The sequence below is a fragment of the Vigna unguiculata genome, chromosome 8 (assembly GCF_037176805.1).
Source record: "Vigna unguiculata cultivar grain cowpea cultivar isolate G323 ecotype 2 chromosome 8, ASM3717680v1, whole genome shotgun sequence".
Taxonomy (NCBI): Eukaryota; Viridiplantae; Streptophyta; class Magnoliopsida; order Fabales; family Fabaceae; genus Vigna; species Vigna unguiculata.
Genome location: NC_140799.1, coordinates 31,113,774 through 31,139,680, shown reverse-complemented (window position 1 = coordinate 31,139,680; position 25,907 = coordinate 31,113,774). Strand labels below are relative to the sequence as shown.

At 31.0% G+C, this 25,907-nt stretch overlaps 2 protein-coding genes and 1 pseudogene across 3 annotated transcripts; all 3 read left to right on the top strand.

The window, feature by feature from the left end:
• The first annotated feature begins 4,960 nt into the window (after positions 1-4,960).
• LOC114195607 (transcription factor bHLH30-like) lies at positions 4,961-6,456 on the top strand. Its single transcript, XM_028086134.2, has 2 exons — positions 4,961-5,428; positions 5,732-6,456. Exons 1-2 carry the CDS (start codon positions 5,198-5,200, stop codon positions 6,200-6,202), a joined length of 702 nt encoding a protein of 233 aa, XP_027941935.1. The 5' UTR covers positions 4,961-5,197; the 3' UTR covers positions 6,203-6,456.
• Positions 6,457-9,270: 2,814 nt separating this feature from the next.
• On the top strand, positions 9,271-11,808 carry LOC114193553 (beta carbonic anhydrase 5, chloroplastic-like; annotated as a pseudogene). The gene is made up of 10 exons (XR_014984057.1): positions 9,271-9,446; positions 9,547-9,674; positions 9,832-9,887; positions 10,053-10,205; positions 10,296-10,344; positions 10,424-10,537; positions 10,656-10,709; positions 10,898-10,980; positions 11,057-11,179; positions 11,336-11,808. The product of XR_014984057.1 is annotated as a beta carbonic anhydrase 5, chloroplastic-like (transcript).
• A 5,744-nt stretch (positions 11,809-17,552) lies between these two features.
• On the top strand, positions 17,553-24,310 carry LOC114193240 (AP-4 complex subunit mu-like). The gene is made up of 13 exons (XM_028082961.2): positions 17,553-17,693; positions 18,577-18,671; positions 19,247-19,450; positions 19,893-20,009; positions 20,117-20,245; positions 21,003-21,129; positions 21,219-21,322; positions 21,427-21,531; positions 21,661-21,755; positions 22,971-23,058; positions 23,199-23,259; positions 23,355-23,428; positions 24,006-24,310. Exons 1-13 carry the CDS (start codon positions 17,636-17,638, stop codon positions 24,102-24,104), a joined length of 1,356 nt encoding a protein of 451 aa, XP_027938762.2. The 5' UTR covers positions 17,553-17,635; the 3' UTR covers positions 24,105-24,310.
• Positions 24,311-25,907: the final 1,597 nt, after the last annotated feature.

The following is a 25,907-nucleotide window of genomic DNA, read 5'->3' as shown; positions in this document are numbered from 1 at the left end:
AATGGAGATATGTGAAATATTTGTTATAATTAATTTGATATATGTGAGAAGAAGAAAAGAAAAAGAGAAAATGAAGAAAGAGGAGCAAGAAGAGCCGGAGACAGTGACTATAGAGGCCACAAATGGCATAACCAAATAAGGAGGAAGAAGAACAATAAGATGAGGAGGATGAGGAGAAAAAGAAGAAAGAAGAATAGGACGAAAAATAAGAAAAAGAGGTGGAAGAGAAGAAGAGGAAGAACAAAAAACCAAATCGTAATATCTATTGCCAAATAATTATTAATGACCAAAATTCATTAGTAATTACATGTGGATAATTATTGATAGATTTCAGTCATCAGTAATTATTGATGAATTTTTCTATATTTATCAAAAAAATTTAAAAACGAGCCAATCAAATTTTTTTTATAGTGTGATACCATATCTTACACAAAACTTTAAAATATTTATATTTTGTTTAATGTTCCAATTTATAATTTATGTGCAATTTAAAGTGACTTAAATATCTTAAAAAAAAATTGGCATGGGAAGAATGGGTGGGGAAGCATGCAGCCTTTTTGGGACAAAGAATGAGACCATCCGTAGGGTTTGATACTGTGAGAAATTCTTTGCCCTAACAGTCAAACCCAATTTGCTGTATCACTCACTTTTTGTCTCACCTTTTCCCCCTTCTAATTCATCCTTATTTTCCCTTCTTTTACTTTATCAATTTTTGAAACCTTATTGGGATTTGGAAGCAAAACCTTTTGATCCAGTTCACTCTTTCTTTCGGTGGTCCACTTCCATTGCATCATTAATTGCGTGGCCATGGCAGAATCTTGCAAAGAATAAAACAAACTCTACTTTCCTCGATAAATTATTTTGTCTTCTCATTCATTCTTTTTTATCATTAAACTATAATCTCTTAAGTATACAGTTCTTACCTTCACTTTCTAAATATTTTAGATAATAAACTTTAATACATTAAGTGAATAATGTATTTTTAGCAAAATATATGAGAAAATGTGTATCATGTTTTATTTACTCGTATATTGAAAAAATATCAATGAGATGAGAGCACTATTAATGTAAATAGTTTTGAGAATGAAGAGAAGAGCTCAATAACAATGGAATGAAGGAGAGAAACACGTAATTTTTGGAAGAAAGAAACGAGGGTGAAACAACTCCAAAAACATTTATATTTTCGTGTAGTTTGTGAATAACATATTCTGCCGTAATGTGTTCCGACAATGTTTATTGAAAATCTCTTTTCTTCCCTCTCTACTCCTTTTGTCTCTTTTGCTATTTATTTATTTCTTAGTATTATGTACAAATCAAAAAGATTAAAACTTTTCAAATGCATTATTTAAAGTAACTAGGATGTTTATATTCTTAATTAGTTAAGTGATCATACTCTTAATTAGTGATCAATTGGTGTCCAATATATTTGAAGGTAACTAAATAGAGATTAAAATTTTGGTGATTTTGTAGCGACCGATTTAGAAATTGGTGACTAACTATTTTGTAGCTAGGATTTTCGTTATCGTTTATTGCTAATGGTTATAAATGGTTATAAGTGTTTGCAATCAATTTTATTCATTTGACAATCGATTTCGTAAATGGTTGAAATACTTATTTGTAATAGTAGTTTCATCTTCTAATATGGAGTAAAAACAAGCCTATGCAATAGATAAATCTTACCATGAAACCTAGGAAACATATGTACTCATCTTGCTATATTCTACCAGAAGAAAAAACATAAGCATGAATGTGTTGTGTAAAATCGACCAATCATACTTGTATACTTTTGTTTCTTTAAATTAAATGCATATTTTTAAGCGTCATATATGATTAGTTAATGATAGACAGAAACAAGAAGAAGTGAATAAGAAAAGGGAAAAATAGATTAGGGACCAAGAGGAAAACCTGTCATATGAAAATTTAATACTAAAAACAAAAGTTATAGAAAATTTGTTGAAGGTATATGACCTAAAACCCTTAATAGCATTGGCTTGACCCTTTTGTTTTACTATTGAAAAGGGGATGTGGAATAGGTGGGGGCCAAGCATATAAAAGGTTAAATAAATGAGCAGTGCATGGAAGAAGAGGTGGGGTCGAATTAATAAGCTTTAGCCATTGGAGACACAGATCGAATGGAACAGTGAGCCTGGGAGACATGCTCATTGCATCATGGACATGTCAAAATCATACTATATATCAATCCAAACTATACCACTGTTACCACAACAAATAGAAAATATATATGCACTTCATATTTTGCCATCAATAATATATATATTTCACTGGTTTTCAAAGGAGTAATGATATTCTCAAATGACATTTGAAAAATAAAAAATAGGAAAGATAGTAATAGTTCAATTCCTCGAGTCTTTTTCGTAATAAGAATGATGAGATTTTTTTCTGTTGGAAATTTTATACGGATAAGAGATTATATAAAATTATAATATGTAAGTGCAAATTTTGATTTATAAATTAAGTTTAAGGTTAAATATGTTTTTAGTATCTAAATTTTGATGTAAAATTAAAATTCATATTTGTTTTAAATTTTGGTATATTTTGATTTTCAAACTTTTAAAAATGAATTAATATAGTTCTTTTAATCAAATCACATTAATTTTGTTGGGCTTGCTAAATGACGTTCCTAACTAACATTGAAGTGAAAACATGTAAAATGGTGTAAGCAATTCAAATGTTAATCTAAAATAGGTTTGACATGTTAAAGAAATTTAATATAGTTGGATTAAAAGGATTATATACACTCATTTTTTAAATTTGAGAACCAATTTTAAAATTTGGAACAAAAACGAATTCAAATTTTGTGTGAAAGTTTAACAACTGAAATATATTTAACCTTTACTTTTATAAAATTGAAATAAGCTTAGAGTTCACCTCTTGATACTTTTCAACAATATTCATGAAACAAAATTTCGGTCTTTAAATAATTTAAAAATAAATGTGAAAGTAAATTAAATATAACATAATCAAATTACTAATAACGTTTTCTTTTATTGTCTAATTAACGAAGGAAAATATATATTTTTTTAACCTTGTTTTTAGTTCTTATGACTTTCAAATGGATAAATTCAGCCTTCAAGCCTTCTACTTTCTAAAATTGAATATAACAAGTGATATTATAAATTATCCCTTTTTGTACATTTAATATAAACACTTGGTGGTGACATTTTATTGTTATAAAAGCAATAAAAAGGATTAAATGTATATAATCATTTAAAAATTAAACAGAAATGAATCATTTTTCAAATAGAGTGATGAAAAACATGTTTTAGGAAATAAAACATATTATATAAGTGATTAATAAATTAGGTGAGGATATATAGCTTAGGTGTGTATGATGTGGCTTCTGCAGGCTGCTGGTTGGGGGATGCCATCTAAAGTCTCATCTGCTCCTTGCAGCCGGAGCACTGACATCGGATGTTGATCTTTCCTTCTTCATTGTTACCCTTGCTGGGGCCCACCCGACATATTCACATGCATTATGTTACTGATAGATACATACATACATAATTCATATTCATATTCTTTTTATACATTTACTGTCACAAAAAAGTAACCTAAACTGCTACACTAGCTACAAGGAAGGAATGTAGTAAGTAAGGTAAACCAATAGGTGGAGAAAGAAAGAATATATATATATGCATGTCAGTGAATAATGGACTCTCTCAATAATTAATCTGTCCATCCAACTTTATCTATTCTCTACTCTCACCTAATTAGAGCATCAGGGAAGGTATACATTAATGGCAAAACTCACAACATTTTTGGAACCATAGTTTTTTTTTTCTGTTATTTTCTATTAGTTTAATATAACAAGAATGATGTTGGAGTTATGTCAAGTGAGGTTTAATTCAGAATGTTTATATTAATTTTCTGTAACTTATATTTGAAGAGTGTTAAGTAAACACATTAAGATGGAAAAAAGAGAAATACTTGGGTGCATGACTGTGATATTCAAATATAAACCCTGATGTGTATACTAGGTTTTTTAAAGTGATTATTGTAAAGATTATGTTAACCAGGATTTATGAATTAATGTTAGGAGAGAGAAAAAGAAAAAGGGGGTGTGTGTGAAAGGGAAACGTTGAGTATATGAACATAGTGCACAAACAGTATAGAGAATACAGAGAATACAGAAGAAGTGATCGAATCCAAGAAGTAAAAGAGGTTGTTGTCGGGTAAGCACATCGCTGTCTGGTTTTGATTCCGTTCAGAAGTTGGTGTCGGCGCCGGCTGCAGTAGTATACGTATGAGAGTATTAAAACAGTTGTTTTCCCCTTTGAAAATGATTGCATACTCTTCTTTTCCTTTTTCCACCAAACACCACCATTATTTCCACCCTTCAACCCTCACCAACATATTACCACATTTTTCTCCTCTCACTATCTCTTTCTCCACTTTTTTTCCAACATTAGTAGTAATCAACTCTTCTACTTCTTCTTATTATTCCCTAACCCTTTGCTATTTTCCACATGCATCATTAACTTATATCGACCCACATTATATACATAAACTTTTAAGACACATATTTCATTTCAACAGAGAAAAAATTTGATCTTTTTTTACCGTATAAACATATTAGGATGCAGAAGGCGTGAAAGCACAGGCTAGGACGAAAACTACAGTGAAATTGATTTGAAAGGGATAATAAGGCATAGAAAAAGCCAGGAGTTTTGAAAATTCATTGTCTGCAAACAGGAAAATATAAAAAAATAAAAGAAAATAGAAAGGGTATAAGTGATTTAATTTCTGAAGAAAGTGTCTCCCGTTGTAGACAAATGTACAGGCACTAATTTATTCTCTGGTCTCTCAAAGGTCACAATCTTTCTCACTTCTCATTCCCATTCCTTCTTCTACCTCGGGCAACACAACACACCCTATTTTATTTTATTTATTTATTATTTATTTGTTTGTTTTTTAGCAACACAATAAAAATGTACCATTGTGTTCCACAACAGTTCAAACTTTACTCCCTCGATCCTCACCCAACTGTCTCTCATGTACACAATACGTACACACTAATTTCTACCTAAAAAGCTGCCCAACAATACACCGTATACCTAAGCCACCACAACGACAACGGACACTTCACACATCATCGTTACATCACCCTCTCCCCACTCCTTAAACCTCTTCATTTTCCACACACACCAACAACATTCATTGTAACACACGAAAAAACATGCTTCCCTTTCGGAGATTCTACGGGTTCCAGAGTTGGCTAGACCACGACTCTACCCACGTTCCCAACTCGATGATTAAAAGGGCAGTGGAGTTCGACGGCGCCAGATCAAAAGCTGAACGTAAATCAACGGAAGCGTGCAAGAGTCACAGGGAAGCCGAGAGGAGACGCAGACAGAGAATCAACTCTCACCTCTCCACCTTACGTTCGCTCCTTCCTAACGCCGCCAAGGTTATCCACAAAATGAAAAACATGTTCATTAATTATTATACAACTCACTTACTCACATGTTTCTCCATCACAATTTCCAAAAGAAATTTTTTAGAAAATTACATTAATTAATTTGTATAAGTTTTTTTTATATATCTTATTATCATTCTTTGTGTAGAACTCTTATTTTAACTTATGGGAAAATTTATGTATATATATTTTTTATCATAAATAAATGCACTTCTGGAAAAAATGTTCAGTTGGTGTGAATTTAGTTTCTGCATGGTAGGAGGGTAATAATGTAGTAAATTCTAACTTTTTTAGTCGGATAAAGCGTCATTGCTGGCGGAAGTTGTTGAGCACGTGAAACGGTTAAGGAAGCAGGCCGATGAAGTGGCGTGCGGGGACGGCGGCGAACCGGGTTTGGTTCCGTCTGAGGCGTGGCCGCTTCCCGGGGATTGCGACGAGGCGACGGTGAGTTGGTGCGAGGGGGAGGCGAATAGGGTGAAGGCGACGGTGTGCTGTGAGGACCGGGCCGGTCTGAACCGAGACGTGACACGGGCAATCCGGTCGGTTCGGGCAAAGCCGGTTCGCGCGGAAATGATGACGGTTGGGGGAAGGACGAAGAGTGTGGTGGTGGTGGAGTGGGGTGAAGAGGAGGTGGAGGTTGGGGCGCTGGAACGGGCTTTGAAGGCCGTGGTGGAGAATCGGGCTTTGGTGGGCTTAGGAATGGGCCCTGTTGTTTTGGGCCAGAAACGGGGTAGAGATTGTTGCGGTTCGCCTAGTTCTTGTTGAGACGAATGGGACACTCAGCTAGCGCTTAATTAGTTTTGTTTTACTTTTTTTATTTGGTATAAAAAATATTTAGATTTTAGTTATTTTTCTGATTGGAGATGCCGTTTTTATTTTATATAGGTAGATGATGCTTTGGTCTGTATTAGAATCTATAATTTATACTAATAATAATATAAATTATAATACTAATAGAATGAATAACATGGTAGTGTAAAGAAAGTACTATTAACATCAATGATTAATCTGAATTTATGTGGGCTTCCTATACAATGTAAGTTAACTACACTTACCACTCTCTCTCTCTCTCTCGGCTTTTTTTACCAGAAAATTTACCAATAAATGAAGATTTTTTAATTATGACTTTTAATAAATGATTGTTTAACTTTGGAGTTTAATTTAGTTGGAGTCTCATAATTCATAATAATGATTTTAAATGGATAGTCTTTAGAGAGAAAGTAAGAAATCTCCTTATTAGGGTTTGGTAAATGTTTTTGAAATTTAAAAGGATGTGTGTGTAATGTAAAAAAATGGCAATGTAGTGCTTTTACTTCTAGAACAAAACATATGATTCTGTAGAACTTGTTGCCTCCCTTTGCTAAGGAGGAAATGTTTGTCTTCCTATGACAGAGACAATGCATGTGTCCATGTTAGATGGTTTGATTAAACATTAAGTCATTAAATACTTCCTAAACATCATGCAAACTTAAATCACTTGTCTTTGGTTATATATATAATTTTCTTACGTCAACTTAGCAAAATTCTCACAAAAAGGTTCATTAGAACTGAAAATAATATAATTTTCAAAAATCAAAACTAAATGAAAGTTAGACTTGAAATATTTGTAAAACTATGTAATATCTATATTTTCTCTTGTAAAATTGTTTTATAATAAAAATTAATTGAGTTTTCACACCAAGTTGTAGAACTTGTTTTAAACTATAGAAAATATTGTTATATGATTAAACACATTTAAAAAATGTAACGTTCTCGAATCTAGAGTGTTGTTTTACATAAACTTCTTCCTTAATGAAATTGTTGAAAAGAATGTTACTTATATCCATATAATATAGGTTCATATTAATATGATTAACAAATGAGAGAAAAATACATATAGCCTAGAATCTTGTGAATGGTGCATCAGGATCTATGTAGCCCATTCCTTTTTGCTATGAATACCTTCACCACTAGTCTAACATTTTTTCTTATACATGTTTCATCTAACTTTGCTCTAACAATAGTCTTATCTTTAGGCAGACATGCAAGTTTCTAGATGTAGTTAAAGGGGAACTATTTAAGTTCTTCTTGCATGGTTTGTACAAATTTTGTCATCTAGTGTTTTGTTGGCTTCATTTGAGATATGCAAACATAACTTCCTTAAAAGTTTAATTGTATCCTTATTCTTGGATTGCTAAGGATAACTTCAAATAAGTGATCTTTTAGGAGTTGTGCATTGTTTCATAGGTATGACATTAGTATGGTTACAAAATGTTTTAACAGAACTTGTTGGATGATACAATAATGCAATAAAGAAATAATAGAAAGATAATAAAGATTTTTTTCTTTTAAATATGATTTTTGTCCTTAAACTTTTACACAAAGTTAGAATTTGTCATTTTCTTAAACTTTAATACACTTTGATTTCCAACCTTTGAAAAGGAATAAATATAATCTTTTTAACTCAATTGCGTTACATTTGTTTTTACATGTGACATTTGAGTTGTTCAAATCATTTGACACGTTTTAATTCAAATTTCAACTTGGAATATTATTTAAAAGACTATATTCATTCATTTTTAAACTTGAAGAACTAAAATGTATCAAAGTTTAAGACATGAACAAATTCTAATTTGTTTACATATTTAACCATTTTTATTATACTAATTCATTTAAACAAAATTTCTATAATTATACAAATTACATAACTATTTTTACAGTGACTTCCAACTTACATAAATATATACTGTTCAGTGTTATTCTTATCTCCTACTGATATAAATAACTCAATTTTCTTTATTACAAAGTCACTTCTAACTTTTACACATAAAATTAAAATTTTAAAAAAATCATATTCAATTAAAAAAAATAACATTTTAGCACAATAATACAATAAACTCTCGTTCAATTTTATTTTGCCCTTTGAACAACAATTCAATTTAGTTACATACTAAGGTCAAACCTAAATTAAAAAGTAATTAAAATTTTATTATCTCAAGAACAATTACTTAAATCTTAAAAAAAATTAAGAAATTAAACATTATATTATTAAAGATATAAATATTACAAAATCTTTTGTCTTTTGTTTTTCAATTTAGTCTTCCTAGTTGTAAAGGTTTGAATTTGATTTTTTTTAAATAGTTTTTTAAACTTTATATATATATATATATATATATATATATATATATATATATATATATATATATATAAAGCTACTCATTCATGTTTAATTTCAAGTTTAATATCTTTACGTGAGGGGTTCTATTAGAGATTCCACACCGACTATAAATAAGATGAGTTTATAGTATATACGTGAATGTAAACTTCACCTTATAAAGGTTGAGTTAATCTTAAAGATTCACTAATAATATTAAAATCATGAGTTAGAGTCTCCTATCAAAAAATTGTTATTTATTGAATACAAACTTTACTTTACAAAATTGGCTTTGAGATTTATATAAATAGAAGTTGGTCACATAAGGGGATTGAACTTAAGTCATATATATATATATATATATATATATATATATATATATATATATATATATATATATATATATATATATAATCCCTTCTGTAACAAAGAAAACACCTATATTAATTAGAATTTTATAACTAGAATATATATGTATAATAGAAAAAATAAACTGAAGTTGGTCACGTAACAACTTGACTTTTCCGTCTCTATTATATAATTTTCTGAACAACATTTTCTTAATCGAAAGAAAGATTGACACGAGGATAAGGAAGATAGCGTTGCCAACTATGAAAGAGAGAGAAGAGACAATAATGGACATATCATAACGTAGATAATGTCTGGCTGATGGGAAGTCCCACAAAATGGGATAACTTCATGGCACGTGTAACCACAGAGGACAAGTCTCTTTAATTCAGTGTATTCCATGTCATCCTATCACTATATCCTCATCGTTTTTCCCCTTAACAACCACTGTACATCAAAGGAGTTTGCATTTTGTGATCACCACCATTTGTTGCAGAGAAGAGAATCAAGAGATGGTTTGGCCAATTAGTGAGTACCAATTTTCCATTGCCTTCTCCACAAATGTTCTTGCTATAATTCTTTCGTGTGATTAAGTTCAGAATGCAGTTTAATTGCTGATGCATTGCAGGGTCCAGAATAAGTTCACTTCTCTCTGCAAATTCACCTTTAGTGGCTTCACACGTCTATGAATCATGGTGGTTCTCACGCTTTTCGGGTCCCCCCACCTCCTCCTTAACAAGGCCTTGGCCAAAATTTGTGAGTTTTTCCATCATCAACAAGTTACCTTTTTAGCTGTTTGATGCTGTTGATCAAAGGTTACTTCATCGTAGTTTTTTCTCAGATGTTTGTTTGTTTGTTTGTTTGTTTGTTTGTTTGTTTCTGATTTTGCTGTTTTTCCCTGTTGGGTTTTTAGATGGATTGGATTCAGATGGATCGTTGCCGTACAGCAGCATCATTGCCTTCGATCGAGTAAGTTGGCGTGGTGTTTGTGATATTGCCTTCATGAATTTTGCTGAACCTTTTTATATAAACTTTTCTTTGACCAATCTGTGGCAAATTGTGGGTTTGGCTCAATTATTTGTGTGGGAAGTAACATGTGACTTCAACTGTATCATTTTTCTTCATTAACTTTAGGGAGAAACAAACAGAGGATCCTGGTTATTGTGTCAGACTCGATGGAGAAAACAAAGGTCTTGATAAAGGGAATATGTCTGAAACTGATGACTATCAGAATTTGTTTGGTTTAATGAAACAGAGGTTTATGAGTTTCAAGAACCAGAAATACATGTAAGTGTCGGAATTTAGATTTATTTCATGTTCACAAAAAATTGTTTCTTGTTGGTATAGTTTCTTATAAGCTATATTTCTTCTAGACAGTAAAGAGTTGGAGCATTTTCAAGCTCTTGCTGAAGCTCAATCTCCAAAGGTGATAACAAATGTCTGAGTTGTTCATTTTAGCTTAATTTATTGGGTATGCTGGTCTTAACTGATAAATCCAAATACAGTTTATGGTAATTGCTTGTGCAGACTCTAGGGTATGCCCCTCTAACATATTAGGATTCCAACCTGGAGATGCCTTTATGATACGTAACATTGCCAATCTTGTACCTCCCATGAAGGTATTACCATAATTGCTACCTTTTTTTTCTTGCCTAATTAAGTAATGGGAGCTTCAAACCAATGTTAATTTCTATTTTCCTCTCATCATTTTCTCTGTTTTCTTATGTTGGAGGACAGAGTGGACCATCAGAATGTAATGCTGCACTTCAGTTTGCAGTAACTACTCTTCAGGTTTGCATTTATTTATAATGCTGTTGTCTTTGTAATAATCAATCATACATGCTGTGCCAGAATTCCTAAGACAAGAATTTCAGAACATGCTGTCTAAAATTGAGAGTTTGATTAAGGAATGTCCCTTTGTGGTGGAAGTTCATAGCCTAAATAACTGAGTAATTCATAATGGTTGCTGAAATTTTTAGGTTGAGAATATATTAGTCATTGGTCATAGTAGCTGTGCTGGAATTGAAACTTTGATGAATATGCAGGATGACACAAAATCAAGGTATCTATCTCTAACAACTACTAAATTTTTACTTGACCATTAAACTAGTTCTTTTTATATCTCTAATTCTCATTAGTGTTCATCCATTCCAAGAAACTTCATACACAAGTGGGTTGCCAATGGAGAACTTGCCAAACTGAAGACAACAGCAGCCACAGCACATCTTAGCTTTGATCAGCAATGCAGATTCTGTGAGAAGGTATCCATCATATACTGCATTATGCTTAGCCAAATTCTGTGAAGTTACAGAAACTTCAATTAGCTGAAACACAATTGCTTATACTTGAAATAGCTGTGTCACCAAATAAGTTATTCCAAAGTCTATTTAAAGTGAAGTGTCCTCAACTTTTTGCAGGAATCTATTAACCAATCATTACTGAACTTGCTGAGTTATCCTTGGATAGAAGATAGAGTGAGAAGAGAGTTGCTTTCTCTTCATGGAGGATACTATAATTTCAACAATTGCTCTTTTGAGAAATGGACCCTTGATTTTGAAAGATGCAATGTTAAAGAAGAAGGGAGCAGTTATGTTGTTAAAGAACAAGATTTCTGGTGCTGACTTTGCTATACCAAGAAGCTTGAAACATATCATTCATGAGGGGTGAAGTCAAATTCAATTGCACTTTACATTATACAACTCAATAAATCATATGTTGCTAGAAAATGAATAAAAAACATTAGATGATTGATGCTTAATGCAGTGCCAGCTTTCTCATGTACAAATCAGAAGAAAAAGTCACTCTATCTATACCAGTGTTTCTCTTCTTCTAAATCTTGTTTTTCAGTTTCATTACCATTAATAAATCAATTTTATAGTTGAATGTCAAATGGGTTCTGATATCAGTTTTCTTTTTAAAACATTATTTAGAGGTTAAAAACAGTTTAGCTAGAATAAAATAGTTATAATTTTATAAAATAGACTTGATGATATTTTATTTTTGTTTAATTCTTATAGTTCTAATTTTAATTTAATCTTGATGCATAACATTATTTTCTACAAAGAGTTAAATTAAATACGATTGAAAATATACTTCATCTATTGTCATGCATAGAACGTTAAAACGTAAAACATCTCCCACATTAAAAAGATATTTCTATTCGTGTGGAGATTTCTCATAAAAAGTATTGATCATAACAAATCTATGTTAAAATTTTATATTTTATAATTAGTCAAAATATATAACAAAAATATATATGTATATTATATATGTAATATAGTCAATAAATAAGAGCTCAATATTGCAATATAGGAATATTATCTAAGAATATTACAAGTCATCCAATAATCAATATCTAAGCGAAAATATTTGAAGCAATTTTTATTGAATATGTTCATCTCTTTCTACATGTATCTTAAACAATTATAAAAAGAAAACATAAAAAGGATTGATGTTTTGTAAATCTTATCCATCTTAATAAACTTAATTTATAATTAAAAAAATTATTGTTTTTTATAATTTTAACTATAACTGAATCTCACATTATCAACCATGAGTCTATATCCAACTTCTCTAGATCAATTATGAACATCAAAGTTACTTAAAAAGTAATATAGGTGTTTCTCAATTTTGAAGAGAATAATATGAAAAGAAAACAAAGAAAGGATCGATGTCTTTGTTAGTTTTATCAATCTTAATAAACTTAATCTATAATTAAAAAATAATTGGATTTTATGACTTGAATTATAATTGAATTTCACACTATCAAACATATGGATCTATGTCCAACTCCTATAGATCAATTATGAATGTCAATGTTACTTAAGAAGTGATATAGGTGTTTCTCAAATTTTGAAGAGAGTTATTTCTCTCTTACTTTTCTGATTGTATACATTGAATACATAATCCTTCTGCACAATCATTGGAATCCAACTAGACAATTTTAGAAATAAAAATAAAATATATAGAATTTGAACCCAATAAATACATAGTTATAATTAATAAAAATAATTCAAAAAATTTCTTAAAATATCTCAACAATAATCAAATCTGAAACTTCCTAAAATATATTGAGAGTCCCCCTTAAGCTAATGAGTATGTGTTTTCCATTCCGAACTTGGATATTGCTGCTTTTGCTGACTTGAGGAACATACATGTGTCACTAATTTTTGTAACCATTGGATTCCATAACCATGCCATGATCATGGAGTCTTCTTCATCCTATGACTTGAATTTAGGATCATCTTCCACAAGGGCATCATCAATTAAATGACTAACACTTCCTTTTCCTTTCAAAATGGTCTTAATGAGTTGTGACCACTTGAGATATTTTTTCCTAGGTTGAATGAGCATTATGCAATTCTCTTGCTTTAGAGGGATTTTCTCCATTTTCCATTTCAACCATTACAAATATGTGCAATTAACGCGCAAATAGGGAATAACGAATCTAGACACATAATGAACCTCAATGTAAAATGAATTTGAACACAAAATGAATTTGAATGCAAAATGAATTTGGACACAAAATATAGTGTAGTAATAGAGGTTGCAATATAGCAATGAAGACTGAAATAAAGGCTAAAGAAGCACAACAAGGAATGTTATGTTTTTGGGTTTGCACAACAATGAAGGTTGCGCTTTACAGTTTGCTCAACAATGAAGGTAGTATGGAACCATTGGATTTTGTAACCATGTCATGATCACAAAGTCCTCTTCATCCCATGACTTGAATTTAGGATCATCTTCCACAAGGACATCATCAATTAAATGACTAAAATTTTCTTTCACTTTCAAAATGGTCTTAATGAGTTGTGATCACTTGAGATAATTTTTCTCATTCAACCAATAGGTCTTAATGATCAATTCTCTTGCATTGTATAGCTTATTTCCATTTTCCATTTCAGCCATTACAAATATGTTCAATTAAGGCACAAAGAGGGAAGAATGAATCTGGACACATAATGAACCTGGATGCAAAATGAATCTAGATACAAAATATAGTGCAATAATAGAAGTTGTAAAATGGCAATGCAATAGAGACTAAAGAAGCACAACAAATAATGTTGTGTTTTAAGGTTTGCACAATAATGAAGAATATGTTTTAGGATTTGCTGAGTAATGAAGGTTGTAATGAAAGTTTCATTTTAGGGTTTACACAAAATGAAGGTTGCGTCTGAAGTTTATGCAACAATGAAGGTTGCATTTCAAGGTTTATGCAGCATTGAAGGCTACAATTAAACCACACAATTAGATAGGCTCCCAAGGATCAAGAGCTTTGATATCATCTTGTTTTGAAGAGAGATTTTTTCTCTTACTTTTCTCAATATACACATCGAATATATCTACATAAATCCTTTCGAACATTTTTAGAATCCTATCAGATAATTTTAGAAATAAAAAAAATATAATTTAAACCAAATAAATGCATAATTATAATTAATAAGAATAATATTATGAATTTCCTAAAATATCTCAATAGGAATCAAATATGAAACTACCTAAAGTAGCTTGACAATGTTTAAGTATTGTTTCTGCATAAACAATAATAGAATATCAGGGAACAAAAATCATATCTTACCCCAATCACTGACTTTTCGGACTGGTTACTCCTCGATTTGGATGCGTCTTCTTCTAATGTTGGTAGATTGGACCCTTAGGGGGTTACTTGTAGAAAGGACTTTGACGATCAAGTCAACAAAGGCTCTAAAAGGTCAAATCACAAATTATTGAATTAATGAAAGTGTACCTTTAATTTGTTGGGTGTCCACATGTACTTATAGAGATATTAACTATGTTTTACCTCCTTTATAGGCTTGGCCCCTCTTTATTGTGTTGGGCCAATGTTCAGGCTTCCTAGAACATGCTTGTGATATGACACTAGAAGCCCTGCTGTAATTTCCTAAATTTAGGGTTGGCGGCTTTTACTTATACGTCATTATTTGGAGTAGACGACCTTAGCCGTTATGTGTGTTGTTATCTTGTTCAGTTAACTAATCATCTATTCTTTTTATGATAGGACTAGTCGTAGGCGGTTCGGACCAGGTAGTTAGCCATATCGATCATGACCGCCTAGGTATAGTACATCAATCCCCCAGCCTTTGGCGGGATAGGTCACATCGAAGGTTATATGTTGCCAGCTTGAACTGGATAGTTAACCATATCGGTATTGGCGACCTAGGTACAATACAAGTATTTTTCATTAAAAAATTGGTACAATTATAATTATTTTTCTTGAGGATATGAATATTTTTTCAATCCACATAATATAAATATACTCACTATTTAATATTGATTCTTCACAACGTTATTATGAACTATTTAGATATTAAATACGTAATAAGTATTTTATTAGACTCCATCATAGTTTTTATCTTTGATCCCAAATTATACTAGTTCGTGTATGGAGCTGAATTGTCCTAGAAGATCATGATCACTCATGCTAATATGCTCACTACTTGTAGATATGAAGTGTCTTCAACACCAGTGGCGGATCTTAACCAAAAGTTTTAGAGAGACCAAAATTTTATAATTCTTTGATCATTAGATGGTTGGATCATTAGTATAAGGTTTCAAAAAATAGTTTAACTGAACAATTTGATCATTAGTATAATATTGTGAAGAAGTATAATCTATCTTGTTTCTATCTTCCTAAATAGCTCCACTTTTATCACTTTTAAATAATGAATCTATTCTTTTATTCTTCATCAACATACCTTTTTTTTAAATAATATTAAAAATAATTTATAATAATTTAATAAAAATTGAGAGACGTAATTATTAAAGGAAAAATATATTATACTTAATTCAAAATTAAAGATCGGTTATGAAAAAACATGTGATACATTATTTTTTCTTTTATATTCATAAAAAATGATAAGATAAAAAAATATTAACTATTAAATTAATATTTCATTATCAAGTAAGATAAATGAGAGTTACTTTTTTTTCTTCAAAAAGAAATAGGACAAATGATAAATGAGAGAAAAAAATAATGAGTTTATATATCTAACTCCCTTTTTTCTTCAAAAACAAAAAAAAAAATATATGAGAGTAAGAGATGGATACAATCTATGTAAAATGAACAAGACAATGAGAAAGGAAATAAAAATATCTTAATAAATATTTGATTTAATTATTCTTTTGTTTATTGTTTTCGTTAAAAAATGTTAAGTTGGTCCTCCCATTGTTTTAGTGTCAATTTGGTTCTGAATTCTGAAAAACCTGAGGCAATTTTGTTATTTTCATTAAATTTCTTGAAATGGATAATGCTTCTTCATTAAAATTGAAGTCGTAAATAAAGATGGTTTGTTTTGTTGGTGTAATTAACATAATTCTACTGTCAATCTTGATGAAAATCTTTGATCTGCTACAATAAATCTAAAGAAAATGATTAAATTGAAACTAAAAATTAGTTGAGGACTAACTTGACATTTTTTTATGAAAATAGTGACCAAAAGATTAATTAAACTTAAATATTTTTATCCTTTATATATATATATATATAATTTTATGTTTTATTATCTATTAACATTAATTGTTGTGTTTTATAGAAGAAATAGAAAGACAAACAATTTAATTTCCATCTATTTATAAAATATACTATTTATAATTTATTTAAAAATTCAAAAATATATATATTTTGAAAAAAAAATCACAAATCATTGGTACGGGGATGGCCCCTCCCAACCCCTACAATGATCAGCCATTGTTCAACACGCCCCTTACAAGAGTAGGGAAATGAGGTACTTGTTTGTACTCTAACGCTCAAGTCAAGATCATGAACAAAATATATATGGTAATTTTAGTGATAATGTGAAAGTTAAGATACTCTTTACTTGTGTTCTAGACACCTTTATATACGTGATTCTCATTTATGGCTTTCAAGAGCGTTTAAATTCCTTCTTAAATATTTATGAATGCTTTGTTGTAATTGTCGTAACGTCTTAAATGCTACCGATTGTGATCTTAGGCCAAGACGATGTTCTCCATCTTAGACTAGGATGTTCTCGTCTACCAACTCTTTGTTCATATACATTAATTATCATGAGATGAGCCGGGATAAACTACTCTTTGCCTAATATTTCTTGAGATATTTTGAGTCCAATATATTGAGATCTAGTTGGTCCAATTCTTGTACAATACCAAATTATAACTTTCTAAAAGTAAATGGTGTAAGACATGTTCTTAACTTATCACAAGGAAACTTACAAATCATTTTATATTCAATTAACTTAATATGAAACATATTATTTCAAAAGATCATAAAATTTGATGATTATTAAGATATATAATACATTATCTTTACCAATAATTTATTTACATAATTCAAATAAATATAAAAGTATAATTAAAAATATAAAAATAATAATAGATATGAAATAATTTCTTTTTATTCAAGCTTTTTAAATCAAAATTACTTAGCTTTTAATCATCTTTCTTTATATAAATTTGCTTGAAATATAAAATAATAATATTTAAATTTAAGATATCTCACTTGATACAAATTAAAAGAAATAAAATAAGAATGAATAATAATAATAATAATAATAATAATAATAATAAAATAAATTATTTTCAAAATTATTTGATTGATTTGTATTTAAAATTAGAAGAAAAAACATATGCAGCCGCTAATTGCAACTAGGAGGTGCTTAGAAACCAATACCAGCCATTTCCAAAAGGTGCAGCAGTAAGAGGTGCGTGCATCCAGCGGAGCCATGATCTCGCAGTTCTTCGTTCTGTCACAACGTGGTGATAACATCGTTTTCCGCGACTGTTAGTTCCCTCTCTGAATCACCTTTTTGCTTTGCAATTTTTGTTTTCCTTGATTTTGGATCTGGTGCTGTGTGTGTCATCCAATGCTTTGATGGATTTTTGTTCAGTTAGAGCGTTTTAGTTTAGCTTACTGATCTGTAGCATGATTATTTCTTACTCTATAATGGCTAATTCAAATTAACGCTCCCAGATCTTACTTATCCGATTCACTCTTGATCGCGAGCTAATTACTTATTACTCTCCTGGCCAATTCTAGAAGCACGAATTTTGTGTGGCTAATTGCTTTTTAAAATATGTGAGACTGATATTTCGATGAGATATTTGCTCCGATCAATTTTGTTGCACGAGCTAAAACATGTTGGAATGTATCTTCATTCGTTAGGATATGGAAATTGTTAGTGGAAATGCATTTCAAGAGAAAGCTAACATTTGAACGGAGAATTGGTGAGATCTGTATTGGAAGCTGATGTTTTTCTGTTAAAAATATGCTCCTTGCATTCACTTTAAGTTTATAAAATTGGGACTAATTCTGCTATTGCTAGAAATGGAGTTTCTCAAACCATAGTTCAGAATCTAGTCGGTGCTCATGTTCTTTAACATGTCCCTGTTTCAGTAGTTTCCTCGTTGTATTTTCCCTGTTTTAAGTAGCTGCGTTAAAATTTTAGATTTCCTAGGTCAAGCAAATAGACGAATGGAGTGCGAACATTCGGCTGCCTGTAATCTGCAAGTTTTCATAATAAGGATGGATGGATGGAATGAAAGTGAAGTGAACATCATTATCTCTGGAAACTTATTATATTGAATAAGATTTTATCCTATCCCAATGGTTGAAAAGTTTACTGTCAGACTCTCATTGACCATTGCTTTGTTTTCTTGATTTCAGATCGTGGGGAAGTCCAGAAGGGAAGTGCAGAGATATTTTTCCGCAAAGTAAAGTTTTGGGAAGATGGGGACCTGCAGGAGGCACCACCTGTCTTTGTAGGTATTATCTTTCTGAATCAGGCAGAGCATATTATAACGTGCTTTAAGCTTGAGAGAGAGTATGTAACGTTATTAATATTTAATAAGGGCATTATCTCCTTTTTTTTCTCTCCTAAACCAGTTTTCTCTGTATCTTATAATGTTGTTGTTACTTTTACGGGACATCAACCACCTTAGAATACCCACAGTCTAAAATTTTGCTTTACATTATAATATTGAAAAGGTTAGAATGTTTAGATTGGGGAGGGGATGAAGACAGATCCTGTCTGTTGGTTTGTGGTGGATGAATAACCATTTATGCTAATAGTAACTATTGTTGTGTCCTGCCTTCATTTTATATATCATATGCAGAAATGCTATATCCATATGCCAATGTTGATATCTGTTGTTGTCAATGTCATCCACTTCTGGTTTTGATAGTAATATAATGTTTAATTTACTCAAATTAACACATTGTTTAGATCTCATGACATTGTTTGTATTGAAGCTGTAAGTTTGTGTTCACTTTGTGTAATTTTCTACTCTTTGGTTGTATATGCTGATTTCCTTTGTGTTATTTTGTTCTTTGACAGAATGTTGACGGTGTAAATTACTTTCATGTGAAAGTTGTTGGGTTATTGTTTGTTGCAACTACAAGGGTTAATGTATCACCCTCTTTAGTCTTGGAGCTTTTGCAAAGAATTGCTCGTGTTATTAAAGATTACCTTGGGATTCTCAATGAAGACTCGCTACGAAAAAACTTTGTGCTTGTGTACGAGTTACTTGATGAAGTTATTGTAAGCTTCCCCCCTAGCTGTATTTGGTTCATTATGCCTTTAAAAGACCTTTGTTTTCTTAACTTTAATGCTTCGTTGAATTATATTATCACTTTTTCCATGCTGGATTCCTTTTTTAAATCTAATATTCATACTTGAGGCTCATTTTATTCATAGTTGATTCTTGATACAAATATAAGTATTTTTTAACAGTTAATGAAAGTAGCCTCTGATAGATCTGACAGATATGTTTACAATATTTTTCTGGTAATGTATGACAGAAATTACAAACCTCTAAAATTTTGGGTGGATGTTATACTGTTTATCTTTAAAAAAAAATTACTGAAAGAGCCTATTTGCAATTTTCTTGTAAGTTTTAATCCTGCTTAGGCCTGATAATCATAGTTAATTAGGCATGTTTCCAAAAGTCGTACTTATGAGTGACCCATTGATGTTTTTGAAGGATTTTGGTTATGTTCAAACAACATCTACTGAGATGTTGAAAGCATATGTTTTCAATGAGCCACTTGTAGTTGATGCTGCACGTCTATCACCTCTTGGACCTGGTTCGATTTTTACGGTATGATGTTTACTATGTTCTATATCTGGGCAGTTACTTTGTTTTTCTGTTATTATTGCTAGCACTTATTTATGATATCATTATTTCTTAATTTTGGTTGCATGCAGCAAGGGACAAAAAGAATGCCAGGGATAGCTGTCACAAAATCTGTTGTTGCTACAGAGCCTGGGGGTAGAAGGAGGGAAGAGATTTTTGTAGATATAATTGAGAAAATCAGCATCACGTTTAGCTCCAGTGTTAGTAAATACGTCTTAAAATATTAAATGATGAATTTCATTACATTGTTCCATTGTTACATCGTCCATCATGTATCATGGGTATAGTCGCTTTGCTTATGGTTTCAGGATGCTATTTACAAAACGTAATTATGATTTCTTTCGAGCATGGATTTACTCTTGACTCTCCAGTGTCTAAAACTAATTTAATCTAAGTAATGAGCCATCCATTCCAATTAGAAATTCTACTTATCAAATGAACAGGGGAAAAACTTACCTTGTCTGATGAAACATAAATAGTCAATTTTGGTTGAAATGTTTGCATTATTGTGAACCAGTGCTTTTATGATACCAGTAAAGTTCCTACAAGAGATTAATTGAAGTGTTGCAAAATGAAAACATTGTGGTGGATTAATGTAAATACAAGAAAAATGATTAGGGATGGAGATTTTATAAAGAAAGTAGAAGGATCACATTTTGAGGAGAAGACCAATACAAGCCCTGTGAAAAATAGCGAATTAGATGGTGGATAATTAATTACATTCAACCAAGAAAAATGAAGTCTGAGTTTTCCAAGAGAAAGGACTGAGAAACAAGAAATAACTCAAAAAGAAAAGACAGGACTGTATGAATTATCCTTCCAAAGATTTTCCATTCCAAAAATTAGCTAAAACTTGGTTCTCCCGACACTTACAATTTTAAATGAAATTTTCTATTCAAATGATTCCCTTGTGGCATGTGTTCATCATTCTCAGTATTTTTAATGTAATTTGGCCAGGGATACATTCTGACTTCTGAGATTGATGGCACCATACAAATGAAGAGCTATCTTTCTGGCAATCCTGAAATTCGATTAGCACTTAATGATGATCTCTCCATTGGAAGAAGTCTGGGAGCAGCTTACGGTAACTTTCAGTCATTCAATTATTGTTTCCAGTAGTTTTTCCAAGATTTATAATTATATTATACTTATGTCGAAATGTTTCTAGAGCAGGTTATAGGAGCTCATCTGGCTCAGGAACAGTTGTATTAGATGATTGTAATTTCCATGAATCTGTTCGTCTAGATAGTTTTGATATTGATAGAACTCTATCCCTGGTGAGTACCAAAGTAGTCTTGAACTTTTTCATTCAGAATATAGAGGTATTTTATTGACTTTTTACTTTTGAAAATTTATTTTAATGGTACACTGCCAATTTTAGATCCCACCAGATGGTGAGTTTCCAGTCATGAACTACCGTATGACACAGGAATTTAGGCCTCCTTTTCGTATTAATGCTCTGATTGAAGAGGCAGGATCGCTTAAGGTGATTCCTACTTTTCAATAGTTATTCTGTAGTTTTCTCTGTGTTATGTATGTTTCTGCATGTGTGTGTGTATTCCTCTTTCGCTTGAAGTCACTAGCAGAAATAACACTTTTGAAATTGCTATTGCAGGCAGAAGTAATTCTTAAAATAAGTGCCGAGTTTGCTTCAAGTGTAACAGCAAATACTATCAAATTGCAGATGCCACTACCGAAATATACCTCCAGGTATTATTCTAAATTTCTCAATTTCGTTTAATAAATGGGATATTATCCTTGAAAGTGACTTTTAGTTAACTGGAAACTGACATTTGATGCATTTAGTATTTTTACTGAATTATCCCCCTAATAGGTTTTGGACAGCCTCAGTTTACTGAACTCTGGAGAGGATTGTCAACTGGTTTTATGAAAAATATAGAGAGGGAACAAATTATAATGTTTAATTAATTACAAACATTTTTTTTATCCCCTTGGGGGCAATAGGGATGTTTGAGCACAGGTTATACTGAAGGGAAATTTGAAAAGTAAGTTGTTTAAAAAATAGTGTTTGGGATAGATGCTGAAGTTTACAGATTTTTCTTTGAAAAAAAAGCTGTTTTCTCATGCCTCTATATATTTTAAGCTTATATATTTTCCAACAGCTTTCGTTCTCCTAAAACTGTTTGCCCCAAATTATCAAATAAGCTTTTTCTGTTTTAGCTTTTTTGCATACCATATTTATCACAAATTTACCTTATAGAACTAATTTTTGTTGTTGTATCCAAATGGAATTAATTACCTTAAAATCGTTTTTCAGTAAATTTACCCAATCAAAAATTGTTTGATTATAATTTGTTATAATAAATATATGATCTATTATTGAAATAATCTAATTGCCAATTTTGGTGTGTGACTAGAGTCTAGAGTTATAACAGATCATTTGTGACTAGAGTCTAGAGTTATAACAGATCATTTGTGACTAGTTGTTTATGATCATTGGCATGCTCACTAGGTTACATATATTCTTTCCCCCATTTTCTAAGCCAAGTTAAATTTCAGCACAAGGTAGGGTGGGTGCGTGCCTTGTCCACATTTTAGAACCGTAGGGTCTTAGTGTATCGGACCATGTTACATATCGAACCATTCACGTGTTTTCGGTCTCCAACAATTCAGGGCTTATATGTGTGAAATCTGAACACAAGTTGTTGGAAAAAGGAATTCAAGGGACCATTATGTCAATATTGGATTTGAATCGAAGGCTTTGATTATGTCAAGGACCATTTCTCTGCTAATAGGTGAAGACTTTGCATTACATACGGCAGAATTTAACAAAGCAGTTAATAAAGGTCAATTAATGTCATCGAGTATTATGGGGTGCTATTATTTATCTTGCCAATTTTTCTGTGTGGATAAACGACGGCCGACACTGTAGTTGTTGATGTAAGTTAAATGAAATTGTCGCAGAGTTAGTTTTGAGCTGGAACCTGGAGCTGTTGGACAAACAACTGATTTTAAGGAAGGAAACAAGAGGCTCGAATGGAGTTTAAAAAAGGTCATACTTCTTGTCATTTCTCTAACCTAAATTTTTTCGTGTTTCATTGACTGTAATTCTTCAAAGAAAGCTTTTTATTGGATGGTTTGGATTATTACGTTTTTCTGGAGAATTGATCACTTATAAATGCTACGTAACAGATTGTCGGGGGATCTGAGCATACTCTGCGGGCAAAACTAACCTTTGCTCAGGAATCTCACGGTATTTACCCTTGTAATGCATGCTCAAAATGGATAGTTTGCTTTTTTGTTTGGGTGATTAATATGTCATAATTATTCAAATATATTTCTTGACAGTTAATCTAACGAAAGAATCTGGACCTGTTAGCGTGACCTTTACTATACCAATGTATAATGCATCACGGCTTCAGGTAAAGTTACCATGTGAACTTGCTTATTCTTTCTAGTTTTGATTTGAGCAAAAGCTTCCTATTTATCAGACATTATGTAGATTGATTTGATGGTGTTCATTCTGAGATCTCTCTAAAACTGTTTGAATTGAACATACTTAGATACATTATTATGATTCGCGTTTTGTATTTTGTCATGTTCCCCTGTTTGTACAGCCATGTCTATCTCTATTACTCAGCTATCCTGAACATGGTACTAAGTTCTGTTTTTGATAATAATAAAATACTCAGCATCAAGGTTAAATATCATATCATCTGTATATGGCATACTAGCTTTACTACCCTACTTTTGAGCAACAGCCAATGTTGGAAAAACACAATGTTTTGGGCCAGTTAAATTAGGAATTCTGCTAATATTAATTTTTATTTTATTTATATTGAATATACTACCAAAAATCGTTTTCTAAGAAGTAGAACATGGAAATACTCTGCCCTCTACGTGCGTTGAGAATTGCATAACCGAAGTTGGTTATTCCTGTAGAATAAAAATGAGTTTTATTTGAATGTGCAAAGTACTTCATAATTTTTCTAAATGCAGGTAAAGTATTTGCAGATAACAAAGAAATCTGCTACGCATGAGCCATACCGGTGGGTTAGGTATGTTACACAGGCAAATTCCTACGTCGCTCGTATATGATGCCTTCAAGAACATTGTTCGCCACCCACTTTAGTTTTTTCATTTTCCTCTCCCTCTTGGTCATTATACATATGCTTTGTTTTGTTACTTTATTCTTTATTTGTAAATTACATCTAAGTCGAATATAGATGACGTTAGTTGTTTGCCTTGTCATTCATTACACAAATTCAACCTGATCATACAAGTCGGCTGAATTGCTTTCAAAACTTCCTTCTCTTCTCATTTTTCCATCACATTAACCATCACTTTATGTATTTTAAACCGGATTAAATATATTTTTATTCCTTAAATTTATATGTGAAATTGGAATTCATCGCTTTTTCAATGTTTGATACATTTTGATTCCTAAACTTAGAAAATGAATATAATTTTTATAATTTAATAATGTTTACTTTTTTTTTTACATATTAGACAGCGTTTCAGGTTGACATTTGAGTTGAAATATGTCAAATGTTGTAAACAATTTAAATACTAGTTTGAAATGTTAGTATGAAATGTTTAAAACATATTGTTTTTTTACATAATTTGATTAAAAAATTATATTTATTATTTTTAAAATTTAAAAATTAAATTGTATCACAAATTGGAATATGGATGAATTCAAATTCCAGACCTAAAACCCTTTTAAATACATAACAATGACACCTCATTCATATGGATAGGTTATTTCGGCTAGTTCTATACCTATGACTCAAGTGTGCAAAAGTCATACTTTCACTAAAATGGTTTTTTTAACGGAAAGCTATAAAATAGAGGGGAACGTTTTAGCTGTTAGAGATGGTAAAGGGGTTTAAATAAAATTCTTTACAAGTACTTAACGGAGAGAAAATGAATTTTTCTTTAAAAGCAAAACAAACCACTTAAAAAGGAATAGAAGAAAGAAAAAAAAAACGATTTTAGTACGAGTTATGTTAAAATCAGTTAACAAAATTATAAGTGGAACTAACAGAACTAATCAAAAAGGTATTTCGATTACAGATTTTGGATCTTCCGTGAGAAATAGAATTGAATATACTACGTGAGCTGTTTCTTTATGTAAAATAACCTCAGATTATAATAAAAAGATTTAAAATTACTTCTACACCTTTTTTTATTGAATTCTAGATTGTTTAAAAAGTACATTTTAAAATAATATTTTGGAATATACTTTTGAATTTGGAAATACATCTGAACACTTCAAATTACTTTTAAAATAAATTATATAAAAGATATTGAAAAATATTTTGAGATTCAAAAATATATTTTGAAATCATTAGTCTAAAATATATTAAAAAATATATTCCGGATTTCACCACAAAAAAAGTGACACTGAACTTCTCAGTTTCATCCAAAGCATTCTTCTCCAACAGAAATGTGAAAGGTGAAGACTTACTGTAACTGAGGATAAGATGGTTATTTTGGTTTATTGGCAAGTCTCTGTCGATGTCCTAGTCTTGTCACGACACAACACGGTTGGCTACAACAAGGGCACAAATTTGTGGGAGAAACTGTGAAGGGGTACAATTTTTTTCTTCAAAGGCTTGGAGGTGCAACTAGAATTGAATTTGTGATTTCAAATGAAGGAGGGAATATCGAGCATGATTAAAATGGAATTTGAATCTATTATACTGAAATAATCAATACATTTCAAGGGTTCACTTTGACATGTTCAATTTAAAGGGAAGTGTAAGAAGATTGAATTTTCCGTTTAATGTTATGTTCTTGGGTCTTTTTTTAGGTAAATCACAATGCATATTTTCCATTTGGAGATCTTGATGTTATATATCATCATTCTTTTTTTCAACTAAACAATGCATATTTTCA